This window comes from Ornithorhynchus anatinus, chromosome 2, assembly GCF_004115215.2.
Source record: "Ornithorhynchus anatinus isolate Pmale09 chromosome 2, mOrnAna1.pri.v4, whole genome shotgun sequence".
Lineage (NCBI taxonomy): Eukaryota > Metazoa > Chordata > Mammalia > Monotremata > Ornithorhynchidae > Ornithorhynchus > Ornithorhynchus anatinus.
In genome coordinates this window covers 785733-798114 of record NC_041729.1, presented here as the reverse complement: position 1 = coordinate 798114, position 12382 = coordinate 785733, and the positions used below count along the sequence as shown (strand labels likewise).

General features: G+C 60.0%; 1 protein-coding gene across 1 annotated transcript in view; it reads left to right on the top strand.

The window, feature by feature from the left end:
* The window catches only part of LOC103168370 (ankyrin repeat and fibronectin type-III domain-containing protein 1-like), a 75689-nt gene extending 66483 nt beyond the window's left edge, over nt 1-9206 (top strand). Inside the window, exons 15-24 of the mRNA XM_039911126.1 lie at nt 35-201; nt 351-504; nt 2125-2293; nt 2993-3159; nt 3364-3592; nt 5717-5833; nt 6443-6707; nt 6780-6899; nt 6987-7125; nt 8578-9206. Of these exons, the coding sequence (XP_039767060.1) occupies nt 35-201; nt 351-504; nt 2125-2293; nt 2993-3159; nt 3364-3592; nt 5717-5833; nt 6443-6707; nt 6780-6899; nt 6987-7125; nt 8578-8871 (1821 nt within the window). The 3' untranslated portion in view covers nt 8872-9206. The remainder of the gene's footprint in view (nt 1-34; nt 202-350; nt 505-2124; nt 2294-2992; nt 3160-3363; nt 3593-5716; nt 5834-6442; nt 6708-6779; nt 6900-6986; nt 7126-8577) is intronic.
* The last annotated feature ends 3176 nt before the right edge of the window (nt 9207-12382 follow it).

Below are 12382 nucleotides of genomic sequence, written 5' to 3'. Positions count from 1 at the left end.
GCAGACCGGTCTAAGCCCAGCCCCCGGCCCCCAGGAGAAGTTGGCGTTCGACCGGTGCAGCGGCCAGGCCCTGGCCCCCGGGCTCTACCTGGGCTACCTGAAGCTGTGCAGCGCTGTGGACCAGCTCCGCGTCCTGGTGCCCGAGGGACATCCCAGCATGCTCTGCCACGTCCCTGTGCGGGATAACCCACATGTCTCCAGGTGGGCGGTCCCGACCTGGACCTCCTGGGACGTCCCACACACCAGCCCCGTTCCCCCCGGTCCTCCCGCAGCCCAGGTCAGGGCCACGCCCAGCAGTCTCTCGCCACGGTTCTGACTTCTCCCCCAGCACCGACCCCTCTCTCCTCCAGGGAGGAGTGGGCATGGCTGCAGGCCCTGGCTGCCCCCGACCAGCCAGGCCCCCCAGACCCTCCGGAGCCTGACAGCTGCCAGGACCTTCTCCTCCAGGAGCTGCGCAGAGCCATCAGGGAGCTCGTCGACATCGTGAACGTCCCTCTGCAGGAGGTGGGCACCTGAGGAGAGAGGCTGCACCGGGTGGGGGTTTGGGGGTGAGAATCCGGTGGTGCGGTAGGGGCTGTGGGGGTGGTAAAATGGCCTGGACTTGGGGACGGAGGATAACGTTGGGGGGTTGGGAATTGTCTTCCCGCACACCATCTCCCGAATTCACCACTTCCTCTCCACCCCAACTGTCCCCTCCCGGGTGCGAGCTTTGATCTTCCATGTCTAGACTGTTGCATCAGTCAATCAACCAATCAATTGTATTTTTTGAGTGCTTACTGTGTGCAGAGCACCACACTAAGTACTTGGGAGAGCACAGTATATCAATGTAACAGACACGTTCCCTGCCCACGAGTTTACAGTTTAGAGGGGGAGACAGATATTAATGTAAATAAATAAATTATGGAATTGGACATAAATGCTGCAGGGCTGAGAGAGGAGTGAAAGAAAGGGAGCAAATCAGCCTCCCTGCCTCCAGCTTCCCTTCCCTCCAATGTACACTCCCCACTGCTCACCCACAGATCATCTTCCCGAGGCCTCGCTCGATCTACAACTCTCCTGTCCTCAAAACCCTCTGCCTGCTCCCCATGCCTGTCCACATCAAACAGAAATTCCTCACATCGGCTTTGAGGCCGAAAGCCACCTGGCCCCTCTTGACACCTCTTCTCTCTTCTCCCGCAGTTCCCCCACCCGCTGTCCTAGTTTTTCCAAGCCCATCTCCTAGCGTACCTCTTTCCCGACTCTCCTGCTTCCATCCCTTTGCTCGTGCTTCTTCTCAGACCTGAAGCTCCCTCCCTCCCCACATCAGACAGACCCCAGCCCTGCCAACCTCCAAATCCTTCCTTAATTTCACCTCCTCCAACAAGCCTTCCCAGATTCTTCTCCCAGCACCCTGAACCATATCACCCCTTCAAGCTGATGCCAAGACTCATGAACTGATTGAACCCCTCTCAGCCCTCATGCATGGATATACATACATACATATACATGTATATAGTATAAACAAAGATACATCTGCTCCATTTACTTGTCATTCTAGCTATAGATATTTTGATGTCTGTCTCTCCTATTAGAGCAGAAGCTCCTTGTGGGCAGGGATTGTGTCAGTTATTCTGTATTTCTCAAACACCTAGTTCCCCCAAGAGGCTGCTTAATAAATGCTGCTGTCACTCCTCCTCCTTCTCCTCCTTTTAGCACTACTGAAGATCCGAGGGGCCAGAGACTGGTGGAGTGGGTCAGCTTTCTGCCTTGGGGCTGGGATATGATCCTGTCAGCTGGGCCACAGCTGTACTCTCTGCCCAGCTCAGAGAGTTGCTTATGTCATCTTGGATAAGTCACTGAACCTCTATGGGCCTCATTTTCCTCCGCTGTAAAATGGGGATAGGATCTCCATTCTCCCTCTAAGATTGCGAACCCCGAGTGGGACAAAGACCGTGTCCTATCTGATTATTCTGGATCTTCCCCAGTGCTCAGCATACTGCTTGGCACCCAGTCCATCCTGAATCACTTCTGCAATGACAGTGGTGCGGTTGTGGGTGAGGAAGATGACAGTGACAATGGTGGAAAGGAGGGCCGCAGGGCCGGCAGCCCCGGTTTCCCTGATCCAAGGCCTATTGCTGATTCCAGGCCCAAGACTTCCGACTGTACAGCCAGGAGGTGCTGGACTTCGGGGGCCAGGTCTCCTTCCTGCTCCTGTTGCCCCCATCGGAGGGCGTATGCACCGCCCCGGGGCAGATCCCACCCCACGCCCCCAGCTCTGGCTTCCTGACTCTCCCACTCCAGATGTTCGAGCTGGGTGAGCTGAGGGCTGAAGAGGGCTCGGAGAGCACTAGAGGGGGGATTGGAGGGGACTGAAGGATGGTTGGGAGGGCTGGGGACCTGGAGGGAGTCCTGGGGGGCTGGAGAAGGACTGGTGGAGGGCTGGGGTGCCAGAGTGAGGCTAGAGGGAGGAATGGGGGCACCGGAGGAGGCCGAGGACTGGCTTAGGGGGCCGAGAGGAAGAGAGAGTTGACAGGGCACCCAGCTGGTAGGGCCAGGATTGGCAGAGGCAGTCAGTGAGGAAGTTGGTAGCAGGGAGTTGACCCCTGAGGGGTTGGGTCGAGGGGAGGTCAGGCTGGTGTTCAGGGTGAGGCCAATGGACTCCCTGCGGCGCCCCGCTCCCCCAGCCCCCCGTCCCACGGCTGAGCCTCCTCAGGCTCCTTTGGCCCACTCTTCTTCCCCTGGAGCCCCTACCCTCCATCCCACGGCCCCATTAACACTTCGATTCCCTCCTTGCCTCTCTCCAGCCTCCACCCCACTGCTCCCTCAACCCCTGTGCCTGGCCCCCAATCAGTCAATCCCTCAGTCAGTCATTCAGCCAGCCAGTCTGTAGTAGGTGTCTAGCACCCGTTGTCCTGAGCACTTAGGGGTGCAGAGGGCGGTAGAGTTCGGGGAGGCGGTCCCCGGCCTGCCCTCAGGCCCTGCCATCTGCCCGTCGGCCCACCGTGTCCCCCAGTGCACTTCCTGGCCTACGACTGGCCATTCCTGGGCCCGTACTGCCGTGTGTCAGCCCTGCTCGAGCTGGAGGTGCTGCTGTCCCAGCAGAAGCTGCGCGAGGCTTTCTCTGAGGCCGAGCTGGCCAGCGCCAAGCTGCGGCACCGGCGGCTGCAGGATCATGTGCAGGTCTGGCCGGCCCGGGGCCAAGCGGAGGCGGCCTGGGGCTGGGAGGGGCCCCCAGGGGCTGGGGAGGGGGGTGGGGCCCCCGGCTGGACCTGGTTGGGAAGGGGGAGACGTGGGGAGGGGAAAATGTGGAGTTGGTTGGGGGCGGGGGGGTGGGGGGGACAGGGTGAGGACCGCCTGCCTCCCCTCGGCCCCGGCCGGCTGCAGCGCCTGGAGGAGATCTGGCGGGAGAAGCGCTGGTTGGTGGATGCCCTGCAGCACGCCCGCTACAAGCAGCCGCCCAGTGGTATCCCCCTCCCTGCCCTCCTGCCTCCGCCGCCAATGCCAACAGGCCCCGCTGCCAGGGGAGAGCACCCCACCACCAGGGCCTCCTCCCCACCTGATTTCCTGCCCTCCCCCACCCCTTCCCCCAGGACTCCCCGCCGGACCCTCCATGGTGAGTGCTGGACCCAGCAAGGCTGGGGAAGGGTCGGTGGTGGGGGTGGAGGGCAGTGTCTTAGGACTAGAGCGGGGAGGGGGAAGGGGCACTCCTCCCTCTTTCAGGTGATGCCCAGTCCTCCCCCTGGAAGGAGCCGAGGGGGGCCAGGGGTGGTGAGCGGCAGGATTTTTGGTAGCCTTCGAGAATCCACACGAGTACAGGGTACTGGGACTCTTGAGATCAACCAGTCAATCAAGGATGATGATAGTAATAGTAGTAGTAATGGTAATAATAAATACTACTACTATTCATTCATTAATTGAATGGATGACTGAATGAATGATAGTAGTAGTAGTAGTAGTATTTATTAAGGGCCTACTGTGTGCACAAGCACTGTACTAAGCCCTGGAAAAGAATGCACAGTTGGAAATTAGACCCGGGACCTGTCCCGCTGGGGACTCTGGTATTTGTTTAGCACTGCATGCACTTATATACATACCCACAATTCATTTATATTTCTGTCTGTTTCCCCCTCAAAGACTGTATGCTCATTTTGGGAAGTTAACGTGTCCAACAATTCTCTGTTAATACTGTACTCTCCCAAGTGCACAGTAGAGTGCTCCGCACACAGGAAGTGCTCAATAAATACGATTGATTGACAGACATTAAAATCAATGACAGATGGGGAAGTGGTAGAGTATAAGGATATGGATATAAGTGCTGTGGGGCTGGAAGTGGGGTGAGTATCAAAATAGTTATGGGCGAGTGTGTAGGTGATGCAGTAGGGGGAGTAAATAGGAGAAGTGAGGGCTTAGTCGGGGATGGCTCCCGGGAGTTGATAGGTTTAGTAAGGATTTGAGATGGGGAGAGTTATGGTCTGTAGATTATGAAGGAGGAGGGTGTTCCAGGCCAACAGGAGGATGAGGACCAGGGTTCGGCAGTGAGATAGACAAGGTTGAGGTATAGTGAGTAGGTTGGGGTTAGAGGAGCCAAGTGTATGGATTGAGTTGTAGTAGGAGATCAGAATGAGGTGAAACGAGTAGATCTGATTGAGTGCTTTAAAGGCAATGATAAAGAGCACAAGACAAGACAAGGAGTGTCTATTTGTCATGGAGATGGTTGGGGAATCAGTGGAGGTTCTTGGGGAACGGGGAGATGGGGACTGAATTTTTGTTTAGAAAAACGCTTCAGCCAGCAGAGTGAAGTATGGACTGGAGTGGAAAGAGATGGGAGGCTGGGAGAAAAGTGAGGAGGGAGATGCAGTCATCCAGATGGGATAGGATAAGTGCCTGAACCAAGGTGGTAGTGGTTTGGATGGAGATGAAAGGGTGAATTGTAGCGATGTTGTGAAGGTTGAATCGACAGGATTTGGTGATAGGTGAATATTTGGGTTGAATGAGAGAGATAAGTCGAGGATAATGCCAAGATTACAGGCTTGTGAGACTGGGGGATAGTGGTGCTGTCTAGGATGATGGGAAAGGCGGTGGGATGCTGGAGGGACAAGGTTTGGGTGGCAAGATGAAGAGTTCTATTAAGCTTGAGGTGTGAGTATGGGCTTTGGAGTCAGAGGTCATGAGTTCGAATCCCAGCTCTGCCACTTGTCAGCTGTGTGACTGTGGGCAAGTCACTTAACTTCTCTGAGCCTCAGTTCCCTCAACTGTAAAATGGGGATTAAGACTGTGAGCCCCACGTGGGACAACCTGATTCTCCTGTGTCTACCCCAGCGCTTAGAACAGTGCTCTGCACATAGTAAGCACTTAACAAATACCAACATCCGCAAAAAGGTTTCCTGAAGGCAGGAGGAAATGCGAGACTGCAAAGGAGAGGGAGATTTGGGAATCATCCACCCGGGGTTGGTAATTGAAGCCACGGGAGCAAATGAGGTGGAGCCCAATCAATGCTCAAACTGGGTCAGTGAACGCTGACTTTTCTGGGCTGGGGGCACTATGGGAAGGGACAGAGACTGGGGAGGGAGGGGCAGGGGCTGTGGCACTGGGGGCTGGGAGAAGCCAGGACTTAAAAAAGGGATGAGGGACCCCTTGGGGGGGCAGAAAGCCAAGGAGCCCTGTAGGGGTCTCCATTCCCATGGAAACCCCCTCATCCAGATAACCCTGGCCCCTGGCCCTTTTTCTCCCGTTTCAGAAAGGGACCCTGAGGTGCCTAGTTGGGGGTCCCTGACTAATCCAGTGAACCAGAATTGGAACTGGGACTGGAACCCTGGCATCCTGCCCCCCAGCCCCCTGCGCTCCCCCTCTGGCGGTGAGTTTGGTCTTGGGCACCGGGCAGACAGAAAAGGGTACTGAGCTGGAGAATGGGGCACGTCTTGTTGGGCGGAAGGGGCTCCCCTCAGAGCCCACCCTGCTCTGTGGGTCGTTGCTTCCCCACCCCAATCATTCCATCAACTCTGTTGATCGATTGCCTACTGAGTGCTTGGGAGAGTACGAGGGAATTAGTAGATGTGATCCCTGCCTCCAAGGAGCTTACAGTCCACTGCGTGCAGACCACTGGGCCGAGCACTTGAGAGGGTAGAGTGCGTAGATATAGAGGAGCTTACAGTCTAGTGTGTGCAGAGCACTGCACTGAGCACTCGGGAGAGGACAATAGAGTTGGTAGACAAGATCCCTGCCCTCAAGGAGCTTTCAGTCTAGTGTGTACAGAACACCGTACCGAGAGCTTGGGAGAGAACAGTAGAGTAGACAGGGACACAATCCTTGTCCTCAAGGAGCTTCCAGGCTAGCGGGAGTGGGCCGGGATCCCAAGATAAAGTAGAGACCGGAGCAGGTGTCCCCGGGCGAGGGCTGGAGTCACGGGGCGTGGACGCGAGAACAGGGGGCTGCGGTGGTCGTCAGGGCTCGACTCCCTCTGCAGATTCCCTCAAAGGACGAGGAGGAGGCGGCGGCGGTGGCAGAGGGGCTGTGGAGGTGGTGACAGGCGAGGGCGAGGAGGAGGAAGAAGAGGAGGAGGAGGAGGAGGAGGAGGAGGGCTCCGCAGAAGTCTTCCCGGCCGCGCACCGTGAGGAGGCCCCGAGCGGCGGGGAGCCCGACGTTGTGAGCCCCGAGGGCGCGGGGCGGTGCGGGCCCGGGGAGCCGCAGGGGGCCGCCCCCGACGTGCTGCCGGACCACGAGTCACCTTGGCCGGCCGGGCCCGCCCCGGGGGAGCCCGCCCCGGCCCCGGCCCCCGGCCCCGGCCCGGCCCCCGGCCCCAGCCCCGGCCCGGCCCCCGAGCTCTCCGACCCGGACTTCGTCCTGCCCAGCCGCCAGATCGAGCTGCTGCGCATCACGGAGAAGCGCCGGGCCTACACGGTGCGCACCAGCAGCCTGGACCTGCCCCGCGCCCCCGCCGCCCCCGCCCCTCCCCGGGCGGCCTCGGCCGGACCCCGCCCCCGCCCCCGCCCCCGCGGGCTCGCCCCCAGGCCAGCGGCCTGGACCCCCGGCGGCCCGGAGCCGCCCGAGCCGGCGGGCCGCAAGGCGGGACGGAGACCGGGCGCCAGCACCACGCTGACCGTCTGTCCCCAGTACGAATCCGGCCTGCCGAGGGGGGCCAGCGTCCAGGTAGGGGGCCGGCGGCCGGACGGGTCCCTCCAGCCGGGCGCCCTCTGAGCCCTCACCACCGAGACCCCCGCCCACCCCCCGCCCCCCGCCAGGCAGCCCGGGCTCCCTCCAACTTTGGGCAAATCACTTCACTTCTCTGGGCCTCAGCTACTCACCTGTAAAAGGGGGGTTAAGACTGTGAGCCCCACCTGGGGCAACCCGATAACCTTGTATCTCCCCCAGCGCTTAGAACAGTGCTTGGCCCATAGTAAGCGCTTCACGAATACCTGAATTCCTATGATGATTAACTTCCCCCTTGCACGGGGAGGCTCCAGGGCCCCGGTTCCCTCCCCCAGCGCTCAGAGAGCCGGGAGGGAAGGCGCCTGAGCTGGCATTGCCCCTTAGGTCTTAGCCATCGTCTCCACCCTGGCCCCTGGCCCCTGGCCCCTGGCCCCCGCCGCCTACCTGCCCTTCCGGCCTGGGAGGCGCTGAGCCCCAGGAGCCTTGCCTCCTACCCTTCTGCCCTCCAGTCCCAGCCCCGCGCCCCGACCCCTCCCTAGCCCGGTATAATAATAATAATAATAATGTTGGTATTTGTTAAGCGTTTACTATGTGCAGAGCACTGTTCTAGCGCTGGGGTAGATACAGCTAATCAGGTCGTCCCACGAGGGGCTCACCGTCTTTCTCCCCATTTTACAGATGAGGTAACTGAGGCCCAGAGAAGTTAAGTGACTTGCCCACAGTCGCACAGCTGACAAGTGGCAGAGCCGGGATGCGAACCCATGACATCTGACTCGCAAGCCCGTGCTCTTTCCACTGAGCCACGCTGCTTCTCTAGACACGCTGCTTCTCTGTATCCTCGCCCCACCCCACCCCAGGATCCCCATTTCTCTCCACTCCTGCCTCAGCCCTACATTCCCACCCCTACCCTAGTCCGCCACTCCTGCCCCAACCCTGGGGGCCTGCTCCGACCTCTCGCCCTCTGCCCCGCCACCAGACCTGTAAGCACCTCCCCCTTCCCCGCTCCACCCCCTGCCGCCAGCCCTGTAGCACCTCCCCCTTCCCCAGTGCCCTTAGCCAGCGTGGCTTAGGGGTAAGAATACGGGCTTGGGAGTCAGAGGACTTGGGTTCTAATCCCGCCCCTGCCAGTTGCCTCCTGTGTGACCTTGGGCAAGCCACTTCACTTCGCTGGGCCTCAGTTCCCTCATCTGTAAAATGGGGATGAAGACTGTCAGCCCCACGAGGGACAACCTGATCTACCCCAGCGCTTAGAATTGTGCCGGGCACATAGTAAGGGCTTCACAGATACCATCATTATTATGATTATAATCCCTGAGGCTCGGGAGTCCTGCCCCAAGCTCCTGGGAAGCAGGCTGACGGTGGGGGAAGGGACGGGGCGGGGGGGTTGGGGGAGGACTCCTGCTCCGGTGGGCGGGTGGCAGGGGTCGCTAACGGCCGCTCTGTGCTTGGCAGCTGCAGGTGAGCAGGCGGACGACGGCGGCGGAAATGGTGCGCCTGGCCGTGCTGGAGACCAACGCGGCGGCACAGCGCCTAGCGGAGGGCGGCCCGGGCGCGACGCCCCACTACGGGGAGGAGCTGCTGGGCCACTTTGCGCTGGTCTTGGAGGCCGGCGGGGAGGAGCACTGGCTGCCTGGGGACGCCCAGCCCCTCGCCCGCCCCGAGGACGCCAGCAGAGCCCACTTCTTCGTTCGCATCCGGGAGACTTCCCCCCTGCTGTTCCAGTTTGGGCCGGCCACCACCGTCTGAGCCCACCACGGGTCACCTTAAGGGCTGCGCTGTTGATGGGGTCACGGCCGGGGCCTCCCTTCTTCGGTGCCAGTGGGGGTGCCCCCAGGGCAGAGACGGAGGGACGTGGCAGCTCTGAGGAGAATGCCTTTGGTAGGGGTCGGGAGTGGGGAGGGGTGGATGGCCCTATAGTCTGCCCCGACGGCCCACCCCTCACATCCAACTCCAGGCACCGGCCCCGCCCTTCCCGACGGTGCCTAGAGCCCCCGGCCCCCCATGACTTGGAAGAGGGGGAGGACTGGAGGCTCCTTGCAGTGGTGAGGGAAATAAAGTGGCCTGGGCCTTTCCCCCCTTCAGACCTCAGGCTTGGGAGAGGGAGAAGGTGAACAGAGCAGGACAGAAAAGGGCCCAACCTGGAATCTGGAGGGGGGCCTGAAGCAGGTGTGTGTGGGGGGGGTACTTTGGGGTGCCACTCAAGCCCTTGAATTCAGAGTTCCTGGAGCTTTGTAGATCACACCTCCCTCAACCACTCTCCCTCGACAGCACTGAGAGCTAGTGAGCCCAGATGAGGGAGAGAAGGGATGGAGCAGGTGAGCCCAGGAAGAAGAGAGGGGATGGAGTCAGTCAGTCCAGAAGGGGGAGAGGGGATGGAGCCAGCAAGCTCAGGATGGGGAGAGGATACGGAGCCACCAGTCCAGGGTGGAGAGAGGAGGTGGAGCCAGCGAGCCCAGGAGGAAGAAAGGGGATGGAGCCAGCAAGTCCAGGACGGGGAGAGGAAGTGAAGCCAGAAAGTTCAGGAAGGAGGGAGGAGATGAAGTCACAAGGTCAGGAGGAAAGAGGGGATGGAGCCAGCTAGGGGTTGGGGGGGGCTCCCCACTCCACCCATCACCTCCCAGCTAGAAGGAACCATCCAGCCCCATCTGCCACTGTCCCAGGATGAAAGCGGGGGCTGCCCAAGCCCCAGCCTGCCCCCGGCCCTCATCCCAAAGCACGCAGTGCTCAAAGCAATAGCAACTGTCCCAGGGCAAGGCTGGTAGAGGTGGGGGCAAGAGGTTGCCCTCAAACTTCCTGTCCTTTTCTGTCCCAGAGGCCCCCTGAGCCTCCCATTCTTCCTCCCCTCTCAGGACCCCCAACCCCTGCCTCTCCCCCCCAAGGGTCTTACAGCTTGGACAGGGGGCAAGGTGCCTCTGCCATCTTTGAGCCCAGAAAGACCCCCTGACATTCCTGTCTCCCGATCAGAGTAGGCCAAAGTCATCTCGAATTGGGGATTCCCTGACTGCCCCACCCCTGAGCCTCTGTCCCCAGTCGTGTCTCAGGTGCATTCTAGGAGCAGCAGGACCAGAAAGGTGTCACCTGCCCGGCCCTAGACACCACCAGGCCCACTCTGCTCCCACTACTGACCATCTCCAGGCCCACCCCACTCCCATTCCTGGCCAGCCCTAGTGCTCAAGCTCTGGGCAATCATTTTTCAAACTACTTAAATAGAATTAAAACCCGATGAAATAGAAAAGTGAGTTCAGGGGCTGCAGCATGCGGATGGGGTCTCAGGGGTCCATGTCTTGGGAGAAGAGGGAACTGAAGAGAGGTGACCTAGTGGTGGTGGGCTAAAGGATTGAAGGATCCCTAAAATGACAATCCCCACATCTGTGGGATCAGATGTCCCAGGCCCAGTGCCGCGCCTCACAGTGGGTAACAGGAGAGGCTTCAGGTTGCAGGGGTCGGGGCTGAGGTTCCAATCCCATGGCCCAGCTTGGTGCCCCTCTGTCCCATGGGGCTTGGGCTGGTGCTGACTGGTGAGCAGAGACACCCCCGAGCCCCGGTCCTGCTCCCCACGCTGCTAAGGGCAAGCCGTTGTCTCAAGTGGATCTGATCGCTAAGGAACCATGAAACCTGGTAAAATGCGGGAGGAGCCCTGGAAATCCTTGTCTGACAAGGCTAACTCCGGCCCCTGGCCCCCCGCCCTCCCTGCCGTCTTACTGCCTCCCCAACACCCTTTCCCACATCCCCACCCCTGGTTCTGTGGAAGGGAAAGAGCCCATTTTGCCCCCTGCTCTGTCCCTGCTGGCCTTGCTGGAGGCCATGACCCCAAGAGTTAGAGCCCAGTCAACCCCTTCACCCCCACCCCCAGTCCAGTGGTTGCCCTGGGGCCCCACTCTCCCCTTGCCCACTGGAGTTGCGCTGCAGCTCTGCCCTTCCCCTCCTTGGTCCTACTCATTCTGGGGCCTGGACAGTCGGTGGCTGGCTCTGCTCCGCCTTCGCGGGCCCGAACCCAGGACTAGCAGCCTGGATACGGGCGGCTTGTCCAGGTTCCCTTGGGCCACTTAAGGCCTCTTCCAGCTTGTCTTCCTGTAAGCACCAACCCGTGCCCGGGCCGGCCCAGTAAGGGAAGCAGACTCGGTCTCTGCCCCCTGGATTCAATCTCAGAATTGGAAGTGGACAGTTCTGGTCCGGACTGCGGGGGGAAGGGATCTTTGACTCGAAATACGAGACAGGCAGAGCTGATGCTGTTGGGCATGTGGGGGAACATACGGGCAACTGGATAAACACCGGGCAAAATAAAAGTGCAGAGTGCATCCTCGTCAGTTTTCTGCCGCCTCCTCACCCCATCCCGGGAGGAATGAGGGGCTCCCCTCCCCCACTTTCAGCCCGCTGAGGAAACCGAGTCCCAGAGAGATGCAGAGTCTTTCTGCAGGTCAGCTGGCAGGTCAGGGGAGGGCGGGGGACGAGTCGCTGGCTTCCTGGGCGGTGGCCGCACGCTCCAACCAATTGCAATGACACCGGCCCACAGAGTGACCTCGTTAGATGGGGTCGGGTCGGGTCAGGCGGCTTCCTCCCCCAGGACGGCTCCCGGGAGCAGCTCTGGGAGCGAAGCGAGGGGAGGAGGCTTGGAGGGAAGGGGAGAGTCTGGTGGGGGCGGGCGGGGACAGAAGGAGAAATCCCGGAGTCGGGGAGAGTGGCCCGGGGAGGGATCGACCTGTGGGCGAGGCTTGGGTGAGGATTGTCCATAGGCTGGAAGGGCTGAGCGGAGGAGCATCGAGGGGCAGAGGACGGCCAGGGGCAGAGGGGCGAGCTCGGCAGGTCTTCGTCTGGGGATCGGGGTCTGAAAGCGTGCGAGGGTGGGCACGATAGCCGCTTCGTTCATTCCTTCGTATTTATTGAGGGCTTACTACTACTACTACTAACTGTGGTATTTGTGAAGCGATTACTATGTGCCAGGCAACGTACTAAACGCTGGGATGGATCCAAGCAAATAAGGTCGGACACAGTCCATGTCCCTCGTGGGGCTCACAGTCTTAATCCCCATTTTACAGATGAGAGAACTGAGGCACAGGGAAGTGAAGTGACTACCCAGGGCCACAGAGCAGACAAGTGGCGGAGCCGGGATTAGAACCCATGACCTTCTGACTCCCAGGTCCGTGTTCTGTCCGCCACGCCATGCTGCTTCCCTGCTTACTTTTGCTTAGTGTGGTGCTGCTTCTGCTTACTGTGTGCAGAGCACTGTACTAAGCGTTGGGGAAAGTACCGTACAGCA